The following is an 18,309-nucleotide window of genomic DNA, read 5'->3' as shown; positions in this document are numbered from 1 at the left end:
AGGACTAGGCGGCTCGGAGTCAGTATACGATGTCTGAGTGGGGTATTCATGTAAAACTGCGGCATGGTATCTCAGTTGGTTAGCACCATAAATCGGTATTAGTCCGCAGCAGTACAAGCAGCCACACAAACACGTGCATGCACGTCGCTATATAAGTGCAATACTCTTGGACGCGACGTTAAACCCCACCTCACCTCACCTCACCTCCAAATAAAACCAATCTAACGAGCTCTTCATGAATCAGGCTTCCCCCTGAGTCGCAGTGTTCTGACAGCCATGGTGAGGCGGTAAGGCGGCCGTGACAACCGCAACATCTTCGAAGACTTCGTCATCGTCATGTCCAAGCTTCTCCTCATGTACGGTAAGTAATGCTAGCAGTCTGACACAGATGCCAGCTTGTTTGTTTGTTGTTTAACGCCGCACTCAGCAATATTCCAGCTATATGACAGCGGTCTGTAAATAATCGAGTCTGGAGACGACAATCCAATGATTGACACCATGAGCATCGATCCACGCAATTTGGATACGATGATATGCATCAACCATGTCAGCGTGTCCGACCACATGATTCCGTTAGTCGCTTCTTACGACAAGCATAGTCGCTTTTTACGACAAGCATTGGTTGCTGAAGACCTAGTCTAACCCGGATCTTCACGGGGCGGTACTCCTAGCTGTGTACTGAAGCGCAAATTAATCTAACGAAATCAAAACACAAACCACAGTGGGAAATTTGTTTTGTGTCGATATGAATATGAGTAGGAAAGTAGCTTATAATTTAACAGTTAAAGTAATATGAGTTGAGTGTCCAGGGTCCGATCAACGGCCGCGTCATACCAAAAGACGTTAAAAGATGGTACTTGTTGTTACCCAGTCTTACGCTCGACATTAAGGGGCTAAAACAAGGTACGTTATGCACTCTCTCAGTGGCATGGTATCTCAGAGAGCTAGCAATATAAATCGGCATTAGTCCGGACTAGTATAAGCAGTCACACACACACACACGAGTGCATGCACGCTGCTATATAAGTGCAATAATCTTGGACGCGACGTTAAACTCCATTTCACCTCACCTCATCTTAGACATACATGAAGAGCTCGTAATATGTTCCACGTCAAACACAGATTGAGCATGTCGCTATCAGACAATGAATGTCGTTTTTTTGTCCAGGTATTTTCGTGAAGCACCAGAAAGGTCAGGGAAACAGGGAGGGCGTGGCTGAGTTCACCAGGAATGAGGTAAACTGAACGAAGAACCTGCGCGCCTGTTGTTCTGGTCGTAACCATGAATGAAAACGAATGTTGCTTTACCGCACTCAGCAATTCACCAGCTGCATCAGGCGCCCTGTTAATATTCTGGACGAGACAGTCCACTGTCTGAAAACATGGATCTGTATAAGATAACACGGAATCACCAAGTCACTGATTAGGAACACCAGTTGGTTATTACGACGAACATGGCAACCATAGGACCTGTCCTTTCCTCGATCCCCACGGAGAGAAGGTATCGAACAGTGTTTTATAAACCCAAGAATGAATGAATGAATGAGTATGGTTTAATGCCGCTTTTACCAATATTCCAGCAATATCACGGCGGGGGACACCAGAAATGGGCTTCACACATTGTACACATGTCGGGAATCGAACTCGGGTCATCGGCGTGACGTATAGAACGTATAGAACCAAGACACACCGTGATGGTGACTGGAGGTACTTGTGACACGATACATTTGGAATGGACAGACCATACTAATTTGACATGAATGTCATATAACAACGTATCATAGAACTCCTGCTGATCAAGGGTCAAGGGATGCCCAGTCGTCCAAGGCGCTGCAGTTCGTTGTGCAGAGTTGCGTCCCTTGGGCAAGTCAGAAACCTATGATTGTGGGTTCGAATCCTCGCTCGCCCTGATTATGTTTCTAGGTTTGCCAGTCACTCTCTCTAATCAAACAGATGTAGCTTATAGTGCAACTTCTTGTATGATATCTAGAATACACCAATTACATCTCAGGGTGACACCGTCGGTTTCAAATGGAATTTCCGTGCATCAAACACTCAATAACACTCGCAAATCTGCTGACACATAATGCTTATGATCTTAACATTGCACGCTAATATCGACGTCGCGGCACGTTCGGGGTCGACCATTTAATATTCTAGTCAAAAACAAAATGAAAAACATGTCTTTCGGTGTTTACTGAAATGTGAAAAGTGTTCTGTGAGAAAGTTGAAATTCGGCTCCATTCAAATACATTGAATAGAATCGACCACCGAAACATTGTCCTGCCTCCAACACAAATCCCAGAAGATCAAACGTTGGGCGCCTAACAAGACTTGGCCGACCATGCCACTATGAAATATATATTAAACTATTACTATTAATATCTCAACCAACTGCTGCATATTTATATCCATGTTTCAGTTTCTCATGTACACGATGTTCTGCTGAGGTGAAGGTGAAGGTCATGTAGGCTGTGACGTCATGCTCAATGCTGCGTTTATTGGTGCTGATTCTACACTGATTCAAAGACACTAGTTTAATATGAACAGAGAGTTAGTTCCCTAACACGGTAGTTGTCTTAGGATTTATCCACCAACTGAATACAAGGAGGAACGGCTTAGTTAAAGTTAATCATAGATTTTGAATGTAGTCAGGTAGTCTCGAATGTCACTAAAGAGGGACTATGCTCGATCATGAGATTTTGAATGTAATACGGTCGACCCGAATAACACTAAAGAGGGACTATGTTCAGTCTCTGTCCAGACGTAATAAGAGCGTGAGTGATAATATCACATTGGCTTTGTATAACTGCGGAAAGCATGCGTAGCTTTAACAGATATCAGATATCAGCTGATGGATAATGGACATGGCACCTGGTGGATAGTGGCCATGTCAGCTGTTGGATAGTGGACATAGCAGCTGGTGGATAGTGGACATAGCAGCTGGTAGATAGTGGACATGTCAGCTGGTGGATAGTGGACATGTCATCTGGTGGATAGTGGACATGTCAGCTGGTGGATAGTGGACATAGAAGCTGGTGGATAGTGGACATAGCAGCTGGTGGATAGTGAGACATGTCAGCTGGTGGATATTGGACATATCAGCTGGTGGATAGTGACACATGTCAGCTGGTGGATAGTGGACATGTCATCTGGTGGATAGTGGACATGTTAGCTAGTGGGAAGCCCTGGGTTCGATTCCCTACATGGGTACCGTGTGTGGAGCCCATGGGTAGGCGCACCGACCGTGATGCTGCTGAAATATTGATGATGGCGTCGTGAATCCTAGATCACTCAATTATGTTTTGCACTAATTCGGGGATTGGGACCCAATACAAGTGGCGCGAAGTACGCGGTGTTAAAAGGGCATGATGGTCCACGTGGAAATCTTAATTACTGAAGTTACAGAAAATATAATGAATAGGATAACAACTACCTATTTATCTTTTTATCACTTGCCAGTTTTGAACATATGGTCAGGCACAAACGTATTGCCCAAATGAACACTTCTGAAGAATTTCAGAAGAATATCAAAAGGTACTGGGAAGTTATTAGATAATTCAGTTTCAGTTGATCAAAAGAGACTCTATATCCAGACCCTTCTAATTCTATTGGACATTATCGGTTCGCCCCGATTATTTTTATAGGTTTGTCAGCACCATACCCGTGCTCATGGGTTTCACCGGAGTGGTAAACAACTGAGACCTGCATCACTTCGGGCTTTCCTCCCACATTAAGCTGACGCACCGCGATACAACTGTAATACTGTTAAAAGCGGCGTTAAACCCAACCCACTCACTCATACACTATTGGCCATTATGCCTGTTCTGTTGTATAGATGTGTGATTGGATAACTAATAAAAGAGAGCATGTGTTTGATACACCAGACACAGATTGCCCGCTCGGCAGAAGTGTCACAGACACTCATTGAAGACTCCTCAGGGCCACAGGGACTCACTGCCAATTCGTGTTCAGTATTGTTTTTAACATATTTACTATACAGATATATTTATTTAGTATCATTTTCTACAACGTGTAGGTATTTTTCCCCTTGGAAACAATGATCATCACGTGGGTATCATACTAGTAATACTTATTGATGTTCGCAGATATTGATCTGACGATATATCTGTATATGATTGAATTCATTTTTAAAAGAGGAATCGTCTTCATTCGTTTATATCTTTGTTGATCATAAACATGGAATCAACTCACACGCAGATGCCTTTACTGAGCAGTAAAGCTGGGATTCATTACAAATAACTAACTATCCGTGAAGATCCGGGTTAGAATAGCTCTTCAGCAACTCAAGCTTGCCGTAAGAGGTGACTATGCCTGTCGTAAGAGGCGACTATGTGGTCAAGCTCGCTGACTTGGTTGATGCATGTCATCGTATCACAATTGCGTGGATCGATGCTCATGATATCAATCACTGCATTGTCCGGTTCAGACTAGATTACAGACCGCCGTTTTTTAGCTGGAATATTGCTGAGTGCGGCGTTAAACAACAAACTAAAAACAACCATTGAAGAAATCAGTAATCCCTGACCACGTTAACATGCACAGTTTTATTGTAAAATGTTATTATAGCAACCATTTAAAACAAATCAGATCTAAATATTCGATTATTTATTGGCATTATGCACATTTGTAATGAGTATGACATATTGCTGAAAAACATGAAAATATCTAACTTCAACTATTTCAGTCAATGTTTTGCAAGGTACAGTAAACGCACCTCAATAGAAATGCCACTTTACTGTCGTTTATTCCTTGAAAAGAATTTTCTGATTGATCGCAACTTTTTAGAAATACCCGAGTGCGTCTCTTCTTTATTCCCAGAAACATATTTGTGATGCCGCTTCATGATTTGTTCCAGTACCTGGATGATACTCGTGTCCTTCTCAGCCGAGATCTCTTCATGCCCATTGTCCCATTCACAGCTGATGTTCAGATCTCGGTACACTCTCACTGTTTTGTCTACAGAGTCAGCAATGTCTGTCTTGTTGGCCACGAACACGATTGGGACTGAGGGTCCCTCTTGCTGGAGGATCTGGTCCCTGGCTGCCACCACAAAGTCGAAGGAGTCATCACACACCAAGGAGTACACCAACACGTAGGCGTCACAGGAGGGGAGTCTCTGCAGGAAAGGGAACCTCTTCTTTGATGATGTGTCCACAATCTCGACTGTCAGACTTCGCCCTTTGATTCCAAGATCACCGTGAGATTTTTTATGTTTCTTACTTTTTTTGTGGGCTTGGCTGCCCAGTTCTGTCCAGTGTTTGATGAGTCTGCAGACGGTGGTTGACTTCCCCACATTGCCATCTCCAATGACAGCCAGGTTGAAGGTATCTTCTTCTGAACTCCTCCTTGTGTCTGAGTGGAGAGTAAATCTGCGACTCATGGTGAAGGCAGTAATATGGCTTCAACTGTCGTTATTAAATAGTATTCGAAACTATAAATTGACAAGACAATATAACATTCTTTTATAGAGGAGGAAGTGCTTATGTTCCAGTTGTAGACATGTTCCATAACTCTATAAAAAAACCTCGGCCCTTACTAAGTATGAGTAATGTCTGAATTAACATGTCCTCCACTTTTCTCATTTGCCAAGACAAATGTGTGAACATCTCTTCCACGCTGACATCCAGCGGCACTCCTTACTGTAGGCATGTCAAAGTATTAAAAACATAAAGAAAAACATATAGTATCCTTTTGATATTTCAATGAAAACACCAGCTGTTTCTTTGTTTAGCATGTCAAAAATGTGTATGGATCGATCTTATTTCTGAAACACATTGAGTATGGCAGAATTATGAGAATTCCAGGGCAGGAAAGTGGATAACTGTTGTGAACTGTTTGAAATAAATTAATGTATGTAACAATAGATATTCGAAACATGCACTTGTTTCTTGTTTGATGTGATATGAGCTGTGACAATGAATTTCCGATTCTACAAAATCATTGATACTGATAATGCACCCGGGGATTGCTCACTTGGATCAGTGTATTCACAAAACAAATGTTGCCTGAGACTTGTACATAGTTCCACGGGAGCACTGCTGTGACATGGTTATTCACATCTACGCTACCTGATGCTAATATATATTATTGTTTCTTAACCCCCACATTTGCTTAACAACATACACAATAATGTTTAGAATGAATATTTTGATCACATGTTAGGTCAGTTGAATCACAAAGGTCTTTTCATTGGACATGCTTTGGACATTGAGGGAAACATATTATTCAAATACCCCTCACTGTGACAGCGAAAGAGAATGTGGATTTCCCCGCCCTCATGTCAGGCAGACCAGCACCCAGGAATCTCACCCAAGCCCCACACCAACGGAGAAGACAACAAGGCTTAACTCCAGGAGATGATGTGAATCCATCTGGATCTAGGGTGGTCATTAAAGTGATCTCCCAGATGCTATAGCAATTTCTTTTATGAATGTTTACGAGCCAGTCAATTTATATTTGACTTTGTGCATTTGATTAAATCATCTAATATAACTCTCCTTGCTGAAACTAAACCAGGTGATTGTGATACTGTTGCCATTCCACACTATACAAAAAACAGAAACCCAAGAACCAGATCTGGTGGCGTTGCTATCATTGTTGAAGATGTTATAGATAGCTTTATCTCACCTCCTATTCAAATACTAGCTTCTGTTTGGTTAAGGAGCATACAATTATTTTCCATGTTCCCTCAAATCAATCGTAACACACCTAAGGTAACTTGCTTATCTCGCATATGTATAATCCGTAATGAATCGATGTTTAGGGCAAAGGGAAGTAACTTGTTTCGTTTGCGACATCTACATGCTGTCAAAACTGCTCAATCAAGGGTTTATTGTCTGGGTCTGTATGAATAAATGTCGGTGACATAAATTCGTTGTCAAACGGCATAGGGTTTCATACAGCTTTCATAGAAGTACTATACAAAGTAAGTTATCTACCTTGTGATAAAAAGGCACCAAGTCCTTTTGTAAATATGACATAAAGACATCCATGCCCACATTGCAAGAACTCTTGGCTGCTTCTCTAGCATGATAGTGTTATAGACAGTCCAGGCTGATATCAGGACCAGAACAGGCAGACCCAGGGTAACTACGCCCCATGAAGACCCGTACATGCGTACTTTGCATCTATATAATCGATTCTTGACAGTGACGTCATTAGCGACGAATGCCTTAGAGCATATGATCACTCGACAGACAGTGGCCAGGCGACTCATGGCTCAATGGTTTGGGGCTTACACACCTCGAAGTTATTGACAGCGCAACATCATCGTCAGAGAATGAGGTAGGCCAGGACTGTACGTCTTTGGCAGCGATGCGATTGGCAGAGGGTCGTCATTCTCATGAAACCGGTTCTATCTGTTCCAAAGTGATGAAAGATAGTATGTCTTCCGCAGAAGGGGGGAACTAATGGCGGCACGATGCGTTGGAAGGTCGTGCCGTATTGTGGAGGGATATTATAGTGTAGGGAGGAATTAAATGGCAGGAAAGGTGACCACTGGTCATTTTTTTACGGAAATTTGACAGCTTAACGATACATAAATGATATTCTTCGCCCGATTGCCCTGCCATTTCTACAACAGATACCATGTGGTGTCCTTTATTAGCACGACAACGCCAGACTTTCATCTCCCCGATTCATCTCTCATCCAGACTCCCCGAATCATACAGAACTTCCTTGCAGCCAATAACGTCAACGTACTACCGTGGCCTGCACGCTCCCCTCTTGGATGTCATGGATCGTCGGGTTCGACAGCGACCACATCCTCCACTCAACCGAGGCCCTCTTTGAAAAATGGCGACTTATCCCACGTAAGGTCATCAGGTAACTGACTGTTTCTGTGCGCTGGGCAGTTTGCGCATGCTATTTGTAGCAGGGGGCTGGTCATACATATCATTGCGACGTGTAATTAAACTTGAGCAAGTTTAGATGTGTTTGTCCTTTGTCCATTACGTTCAGAGCTTGTTTATGTTGCCAGTATATATGAAACTTTTTTTATTTGAAATTTGAGAAAAAAAAATTCCAGAACAATGGTTAACTGTCATGATTAGACCAATTTTTAAAGGGGAAGAAGATTATCAAATTCCTGAAAATTATCGCCCCCTTACTTTCATCAGTTGTTTTAGCAAATTAATCCTTTGTATATTATGTCTCAGACATCAAAATCTTATTGAAAGTGAAAATATTCTTTCAGAAGCTCAAGCATGATTTCAGCAAAACATATTTTACTTGTGAACATATATTGACACTACATGGTTTAATTTATTTATCTGAAACAAGGGAAAACAAATTGTTAATTTTTTTTATTGATTTTAAGAAAGGGTTTGATAGTTTGTTGAGATTTGGCTTATGGTGTAAATCTCTCTCTTGGAGATGAAGGTAAATATTTAAGATAATAAAGTTGCTGTAAAATGGTATTAAATCGTATGCATATGTAAATGGATTAAACTCTTACTTATTCCCATGTGATCTTGGTGTTCTCTTTTGATGTTGTTATTGAATCTTATCTTAATAAACAAAGCTGCACCAGTTCAAAATTCGATTCGTTCTCTCTTGACATTATGATTGATTGCCCGCTGATATTGTTTGTACTGATTATATGCAGATGACAAGCCCTTCTAACCCTTTCAAGAAAATATGTATTGAATTCGTTAGATTGTATTGATTTATATCGTAACAAATGAAAAAATCGCAAATCGCAAATACTGATAACAAAATAGCTTTTTGCTTTTTTGTGGGGTAATGCATCTGACAAAAGAAAGGATGCAAATTTTAAATGTAACTAAGTTTGAATTTGTTGATGAGTATAAGTATCTCGGAATTCATTTTCAGAAAGAAAAAAAAATCATAAAATCAGTAAGAAACGTGTGTGGGTAAGTTACTAAAGTCATGTTCTACACAAATCAGGCTTATATAACCTATCACTAAATGTCAACTTTAATAATTTGATCCTATGATGAAACCTATTCTCTTATAAGGATGTAAAGTTTGGGGTTTGGAAATTAAAAACGTTTTTCGTTTATCCCAGTTAAAAGAAATTACACCACATTTAATGTTGAATGGTGAACTTGGTAGAACTTCACTTCTCATAGATATTGAAGTAAAAATGATGACATTTTGTTCAAAAGTTTTATCTGGAATATTTATAAACAGATCCCATATCTTATACATGCTCTTGCATAAAGATACAAATATCAATTGTAGGCATTACAAAAGATTCACTTTTATTCAAAACATTTTAGATTGACCAGAGCTATGTTTGGCTGTCAAAAAGTTCCAGATCATCTTCCCGAGTAAAAGTAAATCTTTCATGCAAACTACATGATATATATTGGCAAACTTGGAACACGGGGAATAAGCTGGAATCGAATTTATGAAGTATTCCCTTCCTTTTAACTCTTGAATTGCTCTATTTTAGCCTCGTGTCACCGCTTGCCAACTGAAACAGGATAATGGAATAACACACTAGTAAGTGATCGTGTTCATAAATGATGTGAAATGAAACATGCTGGTGAGGAGTGCCATGTAGTTTAAATGGACATATTTAAACGATGCTCGTAAATTGTGTCTCTCATGTAAAAATATAGAAATCAACCAAATATGCAAAAGTTTATAGAAATGTTTAAGTTTTCTAAATTTTCGATTCAGAAGAAACTTTGTGAACATACCGTTTTGATGATGAAACCTTTTTAAACTCCCAGCTAAACCTCTGTCCGCTTCAATATGTAATCGCCGTTTGTATCTCACACAAGCCGAGGTTCTCGGTTTGAGTGAAATCAAGTTTTGTTCTGTTAGTTTTGTAAAACCTGCGCAGGCTGGCTTTCCAGCATTTACAATAAAAATTGTTTTCAAAACATTGACTCAAGCACTACACACATTCCAGTTTTCATGCAGAGTAAATAAAAGCGACAAAACACTTTCCATGACCATAAGAAAGACTTGCACAAATGAGTTGATTATACGATTCCAACTTAGCATGTTTATGAATCACTATGAAATAGTGTTGAAATCATGTGCAAGGGAATCCTTCGTGAGCTCCAAGGTTTCTTGAAGGCGATTGGACATGTACCTTCACGCATTGCGAACTCAATACTTTACAGAATAAAAAATTAGGTATGTAATGAACACGATAAATAACAATAGCGTCATTCATTTTGATATGCCATCGTTTCCTGTGATGATTTGAAATACAGACATTTCTCATGGTATTCCAAGCAGTAACGGAGTACGGAGTATTGAGGAAAAAAGTGTCTTGACGACTCGATGCAGGTCTACGTACCCTACCGCCGACCATATCTACATCTTTACTCTTCAACTGATGACAGATACCTTCCTTAACCAAATGAGACAACGATTTACAGACAAAATAAGACCTAAATTTTCGATTATTTCTTGATATGACGCTAAAAACTTTAGGGCGTCTCTTCATCATTCTCAAAAACATGTTTGTGATGCTATCATGATCTGTTCCAGCAACTAGATGACACAAAGGACAATTCTCAGCTGATGTTTCAACGAGCCCATTTTCCAATTCACTGTCAGTTCTCTGTAGTGCTTAAAGATTCAAGAGATAACAGTCGATTTTCCCACTCTTCTTTCTCAAAATAAACCTAAGTTGAAGGTTACTCCTTCTGAACTGCTGCGAACATCTAACTGGAGAGGAAGTTGTCGACCCATGTCTAAGGCAACTTTAGACAGTGAGTACAAATGATTTAATGCCACTTTTAGCAACATTTACATTGATTGATACAGACATTATGCAGGAGACAATATACTCTTAGATAGTAAGTTGATCTTCTTCAGTAATGAAACACTCCACATAGAGTTCTGTAATATTTGAATAATGTTCCTTGTATGTGTATTTTCTGGGTCCGTTTCTAATTCTCTTTCTGCAAATTTGTGTGCGTGTATGCAAAATACCTTTTAACCTTTTATTGAGAATCCTATTTGGATTTTCAGACGCCCACACTAAGCAGCAGACGCATGAGGTATACCTGGTTTATGCGTCCCGCGTTTGGTTTTATGCCGAGAGCCGGACATGTTTAAATCTGCCATTGTAACAGAATTGAAACAAATTGAAAATTGACAGAAAACAGCTGTTTGATTAAGCTGAGTTTAACATGTGCTTTGTCAATCTTGAGTCATGCTACACACACGTGTGATGTTTCGTTAGGCAAACAGAATCATTACATATCACGGACGAATCACATTAAAGAAGAGGATAACGAATAAGGCCGGGTCAGAATGTGGATACACAATTAGACACGGTCTACACAGTGTAGTAAAACTGTTAGACGTTGTCTGGTTGATGATGTTGTATTCTTTCATGTATTTTACATTGCAGATGATGACATCGTTTCATGACAAATTTGCCTTTACCTGCGTTACCTGTAATGGTATCTCTGTCCTACGCCCTTGAGTTGCTCGATATTTCCGATATACCGGTATACCACGATATGAGTTACCAATGAATACACACCACAATACGTTTAGAAAATACCGGTATATTGTGTTTTTCAAAATCAGGCATATCATCTTGGTGAAAGATTTTACACTGGCGACAACTCAAACGGAAATTAACTAATTAGCGAGTTTTTCCTATGGCGAAAATTGGAAACCATTGGTGTTAGTTTCCTGTATACAATGCTTTGTAACCATAGCAATATCCCTCTTAATACGAAGGTGTCAAACTAACGCGTGGGACGTTTGTTTTATTCAGGTTCATAACAAATTACAGATGAAAGAATGCATGTAACATATTGTGGTACGTATCGCAATACAGGAAGCATTATTGCAGTAAATTGCAATACAAACTTCAGGCCAATAACCATCACCACTAACTCCCTATATAAACTGATGTCCAAAAGAAACTTTACCAGAGTTTGAAATCACTCTTGCTCAAAAACAACAAAACATACATGCATGAAGTAAAGTGTATTGAGAAGATCAATATATCAACATAATCAACACTGAAAATGACAATCATACCGCGACCGAGAATGACGTCAGACCCCCCTAAAGTTGGGTGTAGTACAAAACTCGAGCTTTCAGAATCATGGACAATAGGCAGAGTACATAAACAATCGCTCACGTTCAATAACAAGTCATTAGTAGCTTGTGTGACCACCAAATGCCTGAATACACGCAAAAACCCTTCGACGCACAGAAAAAGTCAGTCGTCTGATGAGGTCACGTGGGATTTGACGCCATTCTTCTTGGAGGGCCAAGATCAGTTCTTGCCGGTTGGCTGGAGAGTGTGGTCGTTGTCGAACACGACGATCCATCAAGTCCCAGAGGTGTTCTATGGGGGACATGTCGGGTGAGCGTGGAAGTCACGGCAGGACGATGACGTTGTTGGCTGCGAGGAAGTTAGTGACAATTCTGGCTGTATGGGCTCTAGCGTTGTCATGCTGATAAATGACACCACGTGGCTGCTGTTGGAGAAATGGTAGGACAACTGGACGAAGAATGTTATCCATGTACCGCTGAGCTGTCAAGTTTCCGTCAACGATGACCAGCGGTGTCCTCTCCTGCCCACAGATCCCTCCCCACACCATGACACTCCCTCCACCATATGGTACGATCTCCTGCACGCAACACGCTGCCGTTTGATCACCCCTTCGGCGGTAAACACGTTGTCTTTCATCAGCCCTAAACATACAGAATCGACTTTCGTCTGTGAAGGCAACCCTCTGCCAGTCACGTCGTTGCCAACGTCGTACAGTCCGGGCCCATCTCAATCACAGACAACGATGTTGCGCTGTCAATAGCTGTCCTCTGTATGGTCTAAAAGCCCTGATTCCATGAGCCCTGAGTCTCCTGGCCACTGTCTGTCGACTAACCCTGTGACCTAAGGCATTTGTCGCCGATGACGTCACTGTCAGGAAGCGATTTTGGAGGTGCAAGGTACGCAAGTACCGGTCATCATGGGGCATGGTCACCCTGGGTCTGCCTGTTCTTGGCCTGTCAGCGGTCCTCCCTGTCTGTCTGTAAAGTTGCATCAAGTTGGTAACGGATTTTCCCACTCTTCTTTCTCAAAATAAACCTAAGTTGAAGGTTACTCCATCTGAACTGCTGCGAACATCTAACTGGAGAGGAAGTTGTCGACCAATATCTAAGGCAACTTTAGACAGTGAGTACAAATGGTTTAATGCCACTTTTAGCGACATTTACATTGATTGATACAGACATTATGCAGGAGACAATATACTCTTAGATAGTAAGTTGATCTTCTTCAGTAATGAAACACTCCACATAGAGTTCTGTAATATTTGAATAATGTTCCTTGTATGTGTATTTTCTGGGTCCGTTTCTAATTCTCTTTCTGCAAATTTGTGTGCGTGTATGCAAAATACCTTTTAACCTTTTATTGAGAATCCTATTTGGATTTTCAGACGCCCACACTAAGCAGTAGACGCATGACGCATGACGAGGTTGTTCACACATGAGAGTTTGTTGTTCACAGTCGTTATTTCCGTACTGATGAGTAAATTCAAAGCTGTAGCAGTATCACGAGAGGTGTATCTGGTTTATGCGTCCCGCGTTTGGTTTTATGCCGAGAGCCGGACATGTTTAAATCTGCCATTGTAACAGAATTGAAACAAATTGAAAATTGACAGAAAACAGCTGTTTGATTAAGCTGAGTTTAATATGTGCTTTGTCAATCTTGAGTCATGATACACACACGTGTGATGTTTCGTTAGGCAAACAGAATCATTACATATCACGGACGAATCACATTAAAGAAGGGGATAACGAATAAGGCCGGGTCAGAATGTGGATACACAATTAGACACGGTCTACACAGTGTAGTAAAACTGTTAGACGTTGTCTGGTTGATGATGTTGTATTCTTTCATGTATTTTACATTCCAGATGATGACATCGTTTCATGACAAATTTGCCTTTACCTGCGTTACCTGTAATGGTATCTCTGTCCTACGCCCTAGAGTTGCGCGATATTTCCGATATACCGGTATACCACGATATGAGTTACCAATGAATACACACCACAATACGTTTAGAAAATACAGGTATAGTGTGTTTTTCAAAATCAGGCATATCATCTTGGTGGAAGATTTTACACTGGTGACAACTCAAACGGAAATTAACTAATTAGCGAGTTTTTCCTATGGCGAAAATTGGAAACTATTGGTGTTAGTTTCCTGTAAATAATGCTGTGTAACCATAGCAATATCCCTCTTAATACGAAGGTGTCAAACTAACGCGTGGGACGTTTGTTTTATTCAGGTTCATAACAAATTACAGATGAAAGAATGCATGCAACATATTGTGGTACGTATCGCAATACAGGAAGCATTATTGCAGTAAATTGCAATACAAACTTCAGGCCAATAACCATCACCACTAACTCCCTATATAAACTGATGTCCAAAAGAAACTTTACCAGAGTTTGAAATCACTCTTGCTCAAAAACAACAAAACATACATGCATGAAGTAAAGTGTATTGAGAAGATCAATATATCAACATAATCAACACTGAAAATGACAATCATACCGCGACCGAGAATGACGTCAGAGCCCCCTAAAGTTGGGTGTGGTACAAAACTCGAGCTTTCAGAATCATGGACAATAGGCAGAGTACATAAACAATCGCTCACGTTCAATAACAAGTCATTAGTAGCTTGTGTGACCACCAAATGCCTGAATACACGCAAAAACCCTTCGACGCACAGAAAAAGTCAGTCGTCTGATGAGGTCACGTGGGATTTGACGCCATTCTTCTTGGAGGGCCAAGATCAGTTCTTGCCGGTTGGCTGGAGAGTGTGGTCGTTGTCGAACACGACGATCCATCAAGTCCCAGAGGTGTTCTATGGGGGACATGTCGGGTGAGCGTGGAAGCCACGGCAGGACGTTGACGTTGTTGGCTGCGAGGAAGTTAGTGACAATTCTGGCTGTATGGGCTCTAGCGTTGTCATGCTGATAAATGACACCACGTGGCTGCTGTTGGAGAAATGGTAGGACAACTGGACGAAGAATGTTATCCATGTACCGCTGAGCTGTCAAGTTTCCGTCAACGATGACCAGCGGTGTCCTCTCCTGCCCACAGATCCCTCCCCACACCATGACACTCCCTCCTCCATATGGTACGATCTCCTGCACGCAACACGCTGCCGTTCGATCACCCCTTCGGCGATAAACACGTTGTCTTCCATCAGCCCTAAACATACAGAATCGACTTTCGTCAGTGAAGACAACCCTCTGCCAGTCACGTCGTTGCCAACGTCGTACAGTCCGGGCCCATCTCAATCGCAGACGACGATGTTGCGCTGTCAATAGCTGATTTTCCAACTCTGCTTTCTCAAAATAAACCTAAGTTGAAGGTTACTCCATCTGAACTGCTGCGAACATCTAACTGGAGAGGAAGTTGTCGACCAATGTCTAAGGCAACTTTAGACAGTGAGTACAAATGGTTTAATGCCACTTTTAGCGACATTTACATTGATTGATACAGACATTATGCAGGAGACAATATACTCTTAGATAGCAAGTTGATCTTCTTCAGTAATGAAACACTCCACATAGAGTTCTGTAATATCTGAATAATGTTCCTTGTGTGTGTATTTTCTGGGTCCGTTTCTAATTCTCTTTCTGCAAATTTGTGTGCGTGTATGCAAAATACCTTTTAACCTTTTATTGAGAATCCTATTTGGATTTTCAGACGCCCACACTAAGCAGCAGACGCATGACGCATGACGAGGTTGTTCACACATGAGAGTTTGTTGCTCACAGTCGTTATTTCCGTACTGATGAGTAAATTCAAAGCTGTAGCAGTATCACGAGAGGTGTATCTGGTTTATGCGTCCCGCGTTTGGTTTTATGCCGAGAGCCGGACATGTTTAAATCTGCCATTGTAACAGAATTGAAACAAATTGAAAATTGACAGAAAACAGCTGTTTGATTAAGCTGAGTTTAATATGTGCTTTGTCAATCTTGAGTCATGCTACACACACGTGTGATGTTTCGTTAGGCAAACAGAATCATTACATATCACGGACGAATCACATTAAAGAAGGGGATAACGAATAAGGCCGGGTCAGAATGTGGATACACAATTAGACACGGTCTACACAGTGTAGTAAAACTGTTAGACGTTGTCTGGTTGATGATGTTGTATTCTTTCATGTATTTTACATTCCAGATGATGACATCGTTTCATGACAAATTTGCCTTTACCTGCGTTACCTGTAATGGTATCTCTGTCCTACGCCCTAGAGTTGCGCGATATTTCCGATATACCGGTATACCACGATATGAGTTACCAATGAATACACACCACAATACGTTTAGAAAATACAGGTATATTGTGTTTTTCAAAATCAGGCATATCATCTTGGTGGAAGATTTTACACTGGTGACAACTCAAACGGAAATTAACTAATTAGCGAGTTTTTCCTATGGCGAAAATTGGAAACTATTGGTGTTAGTTTCCTGTATATAATGCTGTGTAACCATAGCAATATCCCTCATAATACGAAGGTGTCAAACTAACGCGTGGGACGTTTGTTTTATTCAGGTTCATAACAAATTACAGATGAAAGAATGCATGCAACATATTGTGGTACGTATCGCAATACAGGAAGCATTATTGCAGTAAATTGCAATACAAACTTCAGGCCAATAACCATCACCACTAACTCCCTATATAAACTGATGTCCAAAAGAAACTTTACCAGTGTTTGAAATCACTCTTGCTCAAAAACAACAAAACATACATGCATGAAGTAAAGTGTATTGAGAAGATCAATATATCAACATAATCAACACTGAAAATGACAATCATACCGCGACCGAGAATGACGTCAGACCCCCCAAAGTTGGGTGTGGTACAAAACTCGAGCTTTCAGAATCATGGACAATAGGCAGAGTACATAAACAATCGCTCACGTTCAATAACAAGTCATTAGTAGCTTGTGTGACCACCAAATGCCTGAATACACGCAAAAACCCTTCGACGCACAGAAAAAGTCAGTTGTCTGATGAGGTCACGTGGGATTTGACGCCATTCTTCTTGGAGGGCCAAGATCAGTTCTTGCCGGTTGGCTGGAGAGTGTGGTCGTTGTCGAACACGACGATCCATCAAGTCCCAGAGGTGTTCTATGGGGGACATGTCGGGTGAGCGTGGAAGCCACGGCAGGACGTTGACGTTGTTGGCTGCGAGGAAGTTAGTGACAATTCTGGCTGTATGGGCTCTAGCTGAGCTGTCAAGTTTCCGTCAACGATGACCAGCGGTGTCCTCTCCTGCCCACAGATCCCTCCCCACACCATGACACTCCCTCCACCATATGGTACGATCTCCTGCACGCAACACGCCGCCGTTCGATCACCCCTTCGGCGGTAAACACGTTGTCTTCCATCAGCCCTAAACATACAGAATCGACTTTCGTCTGTGAAGGCAACCCTCTGCCAGTCACGTCGTTGCCAACGTCGTACAGTCCGGGCCCATCTCAATCGCAGACGACGATGTTGCGCTGTCAATAGCTGTCCTCTGTATGTTCTAAAAGCCCTGATTCCATGAGCCCTGAGTCTCCTGGCCACTGTCTGTCGACTAACCCTGTGACCTAAGGCATTTGTCGCCAATGACGTCACTGTCAGGAAGCGATTTTTGAGGTGCAAGGTAGGCAAGTACCGGTCATCATGGGGCATGGTCACCCTGGGTCTGCCTGTTCTTGGCCTGTCAGCGTTCCTCCCTGTCTGTCTGTAACGTTGCATCAAGTTGGTAACGGCAACACGGGAGCAACCAAAGGTTCGTGCAATATGGGAGTGGGTGGCTCCCATCTGTACCATACCCAAGGCTCGTTCACGTTGTTCGACTGTGAGTCGTGGCATTTCTTTTGTGTTTTTGTATCACTGTGGATGTCTGACTTTCCGTTGCAATCGTTTTATACCCTTACCCGTACGTGCATTTGCAGTTGTCCGTGGTGCACGTGTTTTTCCCTTTTTCGCGTGTTATCTCGCAAACATGTAACAGGCGATGAAATATTTCTGCATACACTATTGTTGTATTTAGGTTATGTGTTTTAGGTAACTTCATCGTCAAAAAATGTATACTTTGTGTGAAATTTATATTTTCAGTTGGTAAAGTTTCTTTTGGACGTCAGTTTATTATTTTGACTTTTCGCTACACAGAGCAACGTACTGCCACATGGTCTCCTTATACATCAGAATCGTTTATAGGGAGCAGTGAGAAGGGGTCAAAATTGTTACCCAGCAACCTATGCTCGACGTACGAGGCGACATCATGGATCGGATGGTATGAATTGG

General features: G+C 41.4%; 1 protein-coding gene and 1 long non-coding RNA gene across 2 annotated transcripts; one reads left to right on the top strand and one right to left on the bottom strand.

Annotated features, from left to right (window-relative positions):
• The first annotated feature begins 283 nt into the window (after window positions 1-283).
• On the top strand, window positions 284-2,499 carry LOC139457941 (uncharacterized). Its single transcript, XR_011652645.1, has 3 exons — window positions 284-361; window positions 1,169-1,236; window positions 2,423-2,499. It is a non-coding gene; the product is annotated as an uncharacterized lncRNA (long non-coding RNA).
• An 80-nt stretch (window positions 2,500-2,579) lies between these two features.
• Window positions 2,580-5,404, bottom strand: LOC139457409 (GTP-binding protein Rhes-like). The gene is made up of 2 exons (XM_071238809.1): window positions 4,883-5,404; window positions 2,580-2,597 (listed from the first exon to the last, which is right to left on the bottom strand). Exons 1-2 carry the CDS (start codon window positions 5,402-5,404, stop codon window positions 2,580-2,582), a joined length of 540 nt encoding a protein of 179 aa, XP_071094910.1.
• Window positions 5,405-18,309: the final 12,905 nt, after the last annotated feature.

This window comes from Haliotis cracherodii, unplaced genomic scaffold, assembly GCF_022045235.1.
Source record: "Haliotis cracherodii isolate W230 unplaced genomic scaffold, xgHalCrac1.p SCAF_12, whole genome shotgun sequence".
In the NCBI taxonomy this organism is placed as follows: Eukaryota; Metazoa; Mollusca; class Gastropoda; order Lepetellida; family Haliotidae; genus Haliotis; species Haliotis cracherodii.
The sequence above is the reverse complement of the archived record's forward strand: the minus strand, read 5'-3'. Positions and strand labels throughout refer to the sequence as shown.